This window comes from Cricetulus griseus, chromosome 2 (genome assembly GCF_003668045.3).
Source record: "Cricetulus griseus strain 17A/GY chromosome 2, alternate assembly CriGri-PICRH-1.0, whole genome shotgun sequence".
Lineage (NCBI taxonomy): Eukaryota > Metazoa > Chordata > Mammalia > Rodentia > Cricetidae > Cricetulus > Cricetulus griseus.
Window position 1 is genome coordinate 245,496,905 of NC_048595.1, and position 7,919 is coordinate 245,504,823.

The 7,919-nt window shown below is 40.0% G+C and overlaps 1 protein-coding gene across 1 annotated transcript; it reads right to left on the reverse strand.

Moving 5' to 3' along the window:
* Positions 1–371: 371 nt before the first annotated feature.
* Positions 372–782, reverse strand: Tma7 (translation machinery associated 7 homolog). The gene has a single exon (XM_027402952.2). The coding sequence runs from the start codon at positions 718–720 to the stop codon at positions 544–546; it is 177 nt and encodes a 58-aa protein (XP_027258753.1). The 5' UTR covers positions 721–782; the 3' UTR covers positions 372–543.
* Between the last annotated feature and the right edge of the window lie 7,137 nt (positions 783–7,919).

Sequence of the window (7,919 nt, forward strand, 5' to 3'; positions counted from 1 at the left end):
TACTTGGCATCCAAATCCTCCTGAATTTTCCCCCCAAGTTACTGGCTGCTTTCCTCTTTTATGTCTTCTTTGCCCAGTTTTTTTAAATGACTTATTTATGCTTATTTTATGCGCATTGGTGTTTTGCTTGCAGGTATGTCTGTCTTCGTGAGGGTGTCAAATTCCTCGTAACTGCAATTACAGGAAGTTGTGAGCAGCCATGTGAGTGCTGGGATTTGAACATGGTTCCCTGGAACCACTGAGCCATCTCTTCAACTCCCTTTGCCCACTCTTTTTTTTGTATTATTCATTTTACTTGCTTATTTTTTTTACAAAAGTTTATTACAATGTACAATAGGCTCCATGATAACACTTCATTCTAGCTGCAGGTGGCAAAGATGTTATAGTAGGGAATCCAGATGTTTAACAGGCTCCAGGATAACACTTCATCCTAGCTGTAGGTGGCAAAGATGTTATGGCAGGGTATCCAGATGTTTAAATAGGGATGGAGGAGGGTCACCATCATGGAAGATAAGAGGAACAACTTACTTTTTGCCAGATTTCTTAATTTCCACCTGCGGCCAGGGGTCCCTTCCCCGCGGCCTTGGCTTTTAGCTCCTCGAGTTTCTTCTGCTCCTCCTTTTGTTTCTGCTTGAAAGCTTTATCCTCCTCGTCGATCTCCTTGGCCTGCTTCTTGGGCTGTTTCAGGGGCTTCTTTTTGCCACCTTCGTGGCCCGACATGGCGCCCACAGACGGCCCCTTCCCAGACCCTTTGCCCACTCTTACATGCTCACTCTTACATGATCTCATTCTGTCTGATGGCATCAGGTCCTAGGTTCACTCTGCTGACATCCCCTGCCATCATCGGAGAGTTTTGTACTGGATTGGGTATTTACTTTTCCTTTTAGATGCCTAAATTTTTAATCTGTTAATCACCTCCCTGACATGCCTCACAGATTGCTTCTCATGGAGTCTTGCCTACTTCAGTAAAACATTTCATCACTCAATCTTGGAGTCATGACTCATTATTTCTTTTTCTCTAGTACCACTAACCTCTATGATTTCTACATTCAAAAATGCATTAGAAATCTAATCGCTTAATACTAGCTGCTATGGGTTATTGCAACAGCCTCCTAAATTGCCACCTACATTATTCTTTATTCAGCTTTCAATATTTTAAAAAGATGGGCTGGAGAGATGGCTCAGCAGTGAAGAGAACTTGTTGCAGGGAATCTGCTTAGGTTCCTACCTCCCACTCCCAGAACAGCTCAGAACCATCTATGACTCCAGTTCTAAAGGATCCAATAGCTTATCTGACCCTCATGGGCTCCTTCATGAACGTGGTACACATATTCAAGCACGTACACATAGAAATATTTAAAACTTTTAAAAATCACAATGACTTTTCATCACACTAAATATAAAATCCAAGGTCTCCCATAAGTAGCCCTGTCGAAGTCTCATGGAACCAACCCTTATCCCTCTGCCTCTTACTCCAGCCCAGCTACAGGAAGCTCTTGTTATTCCTCAATCCACCCATGTTCTCTCGGGAGAACATTTGCTTTTGGATCTCCTCCTGTGTGGGAAACTTCTACGTGTCAGCATGCTCACTTCTATACTATGTCTATTTACAAAGCTCTCAGCTAGACAGGGTTTCTTGGAACATTACCTAGCATGCTGCATAGTCCACCTATTCCCTCTCTCTCCCTTTACCTGTCTGTTTTTCTTTAAGGAACTCAATTCTGACAATAGCTGGCTCCTGAGTTTCATCAACTCAGAGATTTTATCAGTAGAAACACGTGCTGTTATTTTACACAGTCTTCGAGAAACAAAACTCTGACAAATAAACTTGACATCTCTCATCACTCAAGCGTTTTTATTTTCATTGAAAGTACTCTTAAGAAAAACCTCCACATGAATCCTTCATACACACAAGAAGGAAAATAGAAACAAAATAAATTCATTCAGTTATAATTAAGACATCTTCACATTTAGAGATTAATTTTGATTTAAGTCCAGTTTTCAATATCAATTCATTTCCCACACACTATTTCAATAACAAAAAAATGCAACACAGCTTCATTTACTTGTGGGTATCTTTCTTTCCTAGATCTATAAAGCATGAAGTATGGAATTGTGGTCATTCTTCAAAGGAGATCCTTTTATTTTTAGTATGAAATATATGCTGACTTGCTCTATTTCTGAGCCTGTCTAGTCTATATAAACATTTTCTTCTTTCAGCCAGAAAAGAATAGCATCTTTTTAAGATATTTTAAACAATACTTAAGCTCTACTTATTGGTATTGACAGTGTACCTAATTTGTATCTGTGGTTCTAAATGTCTGTGACTCAGCTCCCATAGGAAAATGCTTCTAATGACTTCTACTTGGACAGGTGTCATGAGACACATTCCTCTTCCAGAGATCTGAAACTGAAAAGACATGTAGCTTCTAGTCATTTAAATACAGGATGTATTTATTTGTTTAGCTCCCACCAGAGTGTGAGTACTATAAGGGTAGTGGAAAAGTCCTTTGTCCATTGACTATCTCTCATTATGTAGAAGAGTATTAGTAAAATACTTCATTAAGAATAGAAGAAACTCTTTACATGGTAAACTGGTAAATTGGTAAATGGGAGAATTTCTGACTCCATTATTAATAATGACTCTCTGCACATATGTTACAGTTGTGTAGCTTGGTCTTCTTGTGAGATTCCTAAAAGCAGGAACAGGGGCTGTCTCTGACTCTATTATCTGCATTTGGGGCCCCTTCTCCTACTGGGTTGTCTCATCCAGCCTTAATAGGAGAGGAGATACTTAGTCTTACTGCAACTTGATATGCCATGGCTGGCAGACAGACATGGGAGACCTGCCCTTCTCTGAAAAAAAAAGGAGGAGGGGATGGAGTGGCTGAAGAAGGAAGGTTGGGAGGAGGGACTGGAGGGAGAGGAAATAAATAGTGTCTCTAGTACATTCTATTTACAATCTCTAGGACAGAAGGCCAAGTTGATTTAGCTGGTTACTCTCCAGTGATAGGGGTCCCAGTGGGGCAAATACTATTCCAAGTACCTTACTTACAAGCAAAACCAATCCCTGAACCCACTGAATTTAAAGACACTGATAAGGAATCACCTCAAATATTCAGTCCTAACACAACTTACTTCCCACTTTGAGCATCAATCCTGTGGGTTGCTCATTTCCGTGTCTCTCACCCTGACTACTAAGTTTATAAAGCTTTTGGTGTCTTTAGTGATAACATCAGAGAATATAAAATCCTTCTAGCTGTTGGCTTGTATGGGCTTTTGTTCAGTTGGTTCACCACTTCTGTTTATATGGTCTCATTGGTTTCAAAAGTTCTTTTATTGTGGAACAAGCATAAAAGAGCTTACATAAGTCAGAACCTAAATCTGTAGAGCTTTTTCTTTAAAGCCACTTTCCCTGTACATGTCAGGGACTCAGGTATGGCCTTGAGAATTTATAGTCTCATGACATTTTTGTCAGCCTTCAAGAACTTCTCCCCATACCTGTGGCTCTGCCACCTGACCCACTCATGGTGTGTTACTAAAAACACATGTTGACCACAGTATTTGCTTCCTAAATCCCCCAGTGAAGGATTAATTATGTAGCTGGACGTTGGAAGCACATGCCTTTAATCCCAGCACTCGGGAGGCAGAGGCAGGAGAAACTCTGTGAGTTCAAAGCCAGCCTTGTCTACAGAGAAAGTTCCAGGACAGGCTCCAAAGCAATATAGACAGATCCTGTCTCGAAAAACAAAAACAAAAACAAAAGATACTAAACCAAAACAACAACAAAAAAAAACAAAGAAGAAGAAAAAGGAGGAGGAGGAGGAGAGGAAGAGGAGGAGTAAGAGAAGGAGGAGGAGGAGAAGGAGGAGGAGGAGAGGAGAAGGAGGAGGAGGAGGAGGAGGAGGAGGAGGAGGAGGAGGAGAAGGAGGAGGAGGAGGAGAGTTAAATACTGGCTAGTGCATGAAGTTGCACAAGAAAACCCTAGAGCGTCACAGGCACATTATAATTCAGTACATTAATTTAATCTTTCCTGTTATGGTGTCACCCAAGAAGGTGGGACCCAGGTCCCTGTTCCAAACTGGGTTCCTCCCCACACATGCACAAAGCAAGATCTGGTTGGAGTTAAACTCTTGACAAATCCTAACTGTTCAGGTATAATATCTTTCTCCACCAGGCTGTGTCACTTCCCTATGTGGTGTGGGCCTCTCCAAGCCCAGAGGAGTGTATTGCAGCCCCAAATCCAAGGACTACCTGACATTTTCTATAATTTTTTCATATTAAGTTTCCTATAACTCAGACAGAGGATAACATATATAAATTAATTTGATTTCACATATATACTGTCTTAATTCCAAAAATAATTGAAGGCAGCTCAGAATTTCAGGAAGTTATTTAATGACAAATATTGGGACAGGAAGGGGGTTGCTGCTCAACCTGAAAATTCAATTTAGCCAAGTGGTTCATTTAAAACGTTCCAGTTAAGCAAGATTTAATCATATTTTTATGTTTCAATGTACCGATACAACATTTTCCTCTTACTTGTATAATCAAGAGAAATCTTGATTAATTTGATAAGCTAGAAAAAATTATGGAGTTGTTTTGTTTTTTAATGAGATGGTTAGTTTTCTCCTATATTTTTCTAAAATTTTTGGCATTCACTAAACCATAAAGCATGTATGAGCAGGTAATGATAGTAACATTACTTAAATTGCATGGCCAGGTTCAATCACTTCAAAAATCAAATACTAATATTTTACTGAATATGGGAAGAATTCATGTTAACAAGATCTATTTCTTTGTTTCTTTATTTATTGTCTCATTGTCTGATCTGGAACTTTCTATGTAAATCAGGCTGACTTTAAACTCATAGTAGACCAACCTGGCTTTAAATTCATAGAGCTCTGCCTCTGCTTCCCAAGTGCTAAGATCAAAGGCACATGCCACCACATCAGGCCCAAGATTTTTAAAAATATTAATTTTTGATGCCTTTATTTTTACCTTTTTTATATTTGTGCATTTTCATTATCTATTCATTTATAATTTCATATCTGTATATAATGCCTTTTGATCATATTTACTCTGACACTTCTCAAAAACTCCTTTCAGATGCCCCTCTACCCACCTTCTAACTTAACGATGACCTTTTCTTCCTCCTCCTCCTCTGTATTTTAAAATATCCCATGGAGTCCAAAACTAGTGCTATTCAAATGTGCACGAGTATGAAACCATCTACAGGATAGTGCTCAACTGAAATGGAGTCATACTGCTGAAGAAAACTGACTCTCCCTCCCCCAGTAGCCATCAGCTGTTAATAGCTCCTTAGCTAGACAGAAGGGCTCCTAAGCCCCTCCTAGTCCATGCTGGAATGTTGCTAATTTGATCTTGTGAGGACAACCAAAGCTGCTGTGAGTTCATGGCTACAGTAGCCCTGCAATGTGCAGAAGATACAATTTGGAGCAGTCCTCTCCAGCCTCTGGATCTCACAATCTTACTGCCCCTTCTTCTATGATTTTCCCTGAGCCTTGAGTTGGGGTTTGGGGGTGATTGAAGGGTGACCAAGATGTCCCATTTGAGAAAAAAAAAAAGGAATTCTTTACATGCTTGCCGGGCATTGGTGGCAGGTGCCTTTAATCCCAGCACTCGGGAGGCAGAGGCAGGGGGATCTTTGTGAGTTTGAGGCCAGCCTGGTCTATAGAATGAGTGCCAGGATAGGCTCCAAAGCTACACAGAGAAACCCTGTCTCGAAAAACAAAAAACAAAAAACAAAACAAAACAAAAAAATGTCCCATTGGGGGCTGAGCACTTCCTGGACATTTGTTCTTTGTACTTAGACAAATTGTGGTTTTCTGTATCAACCTCTATCTTTGTACAAATCATCTCTGATGAGACTGAGCGGTATTTTAATCTATGAGTACAGAGGTTAGGGTTTAGAAGACAGTTTGATGCTATGTCAACATAGCAAAACAGCAGTACAAGGTTCCCCTATAGGTGAACTTTCCAGCCATGGGTTCCTGGTCAGATTTACAGTACTATCCATCAGTTTTTTCCTTATGGAGCAGTCCTTAAATTCAATCAGAAAGTAATTGACTACTCCTGTAACATTCATACCACTATTGCGTCCATGAGCATACCTTATGTTGTCCATAGTTGTTGTCACTCACAGGATTTCACAGATGGATAAAAACTGGTGATGACTATCCTCCCCCAGCAGAATGAGTAGCAGTTTTTGGCACTATGAAAACTAGCCAGCAGGGAGGAAGCTTCCACATTGGTACCAGTTTGTTTTCTCCATATCCTGTGGCCATATTTGGTGGCATCTTTAGTAATACAGTCTTACCATCTGAGAGGGCAACCAAATAATGGTGACACTTTTATTGTTTTACAAGTCTCTGGGCCCTGGAGTTTTGGTTTGACAATCTATGACTTCTGAAAGGAGTACTGGTTCCAGTATATGGTAACTCCATTTAAACTGCTCATATATATGGAGTTACCATATACTGGGATCAATACTCCTGAGGGGTGTGTGTGTGTGTGTGTGTGTGTGTGTGTGTGTGTGTGTGTGTGTGTGTGTGTAACATATATAATTCTATATGTTTTAAGAAGCTTATCAAATAGTAGGTTTCCATGACCTTCTCAAACTAACTATATCCTTAGTGTTAGTTATTTCTCTCCTACTTCCTCTGCCCTACCTTCCTATCCCTCTTCTCATTTGAACCTAAATGTTCTCCTTTCACCTTTCATATTATCTGGGTTCTACTATCTCACTTCCCTTATGGTATTTCTTCCATTCCCAAATGACCCTCTTTTTGTTTCCTAGCTTTTACAGGTACTCCAAGTTAAACAGAACAATTCAAAGAGAGGGTCTACATATGAGAATGAACATGTAGCATTTATCTGTCTGGGTCTGGATTATCTCAATCAGTATTTTTTCCATTTCCAATTTGCAAATTTTATTTTTCTGTTATATATGTATAAAATTCTATTTTGCATGTGTGTGACATTTTTATTATCCTTTTGTTGCTTGTTGATCATCAAAGCTGATTCCATTTCTTAGCTATTGGGAATAGAGCAGCAATGAACATGATTGTCCAGTTGTCTCTATGCAAATGCCCAGCGAATGGTTGCGTTGGTGGTTCAGTTTTAGAATTCTCGCCTGCCAAGCAAATGCCCAAGAGTTCTGTGGCTGGTTCAGATGGTAGTTCTATTTCTAGTTTGTTGCGGTTGTTGTTTTGTTTTGTTTTTTGCTTGGGATTTTTGTTTGTTTGTTTTGTTTTTTGAGACAACTTGAGAATGACTTCCAATGGCTTCACAAATTTTCATTTCCACCACTGAATTCATTACACCGATATGTAAGGGTTCCTTTTCTTTCACATCCATGCCAGTATTTGTCATTTGTTCTTAGACCTACCTACCGATCTTCCTCTCCATTTATCTTTCTGGGCCTTGATGTGCTAGCAACAAACTGCTTTTTCAATTTGGTGGGCAGGAACATGGAAGTGGTTCTTCCTACTAGATTCCATGGGCCATATGCAAGGAAGCTATGGTAATTTGAATGTAAGTGGCCCCCATAATCTCATAGAGAGTGACACTATCAGGAGGTATGGCTTTATTGGAGTTGGTATGGCCATGTTAGGGGAAGTGTGTCACAATGGGGGCAGGCTTTGAGGTTTCCTATGCTCAGGATACTGCCCAGTGTCTCAGTCAACTTCCTGTTGCCTGCAAGATGTAGGACTCTCAGATACCTCTCCAGTGCCATGCCTGCCTGTACTTTGTCATGCTCCCTATTATGATTATAATGGACTGAACCTCTGAAACTGTAAATGAATCACCCCAATTACATATTTTCTTTGTAAGAGTTTCCGTGATCATGGTGTCTCTTCATAGCAATAGAAACCCTAAGACATAAGTGTTTCGAT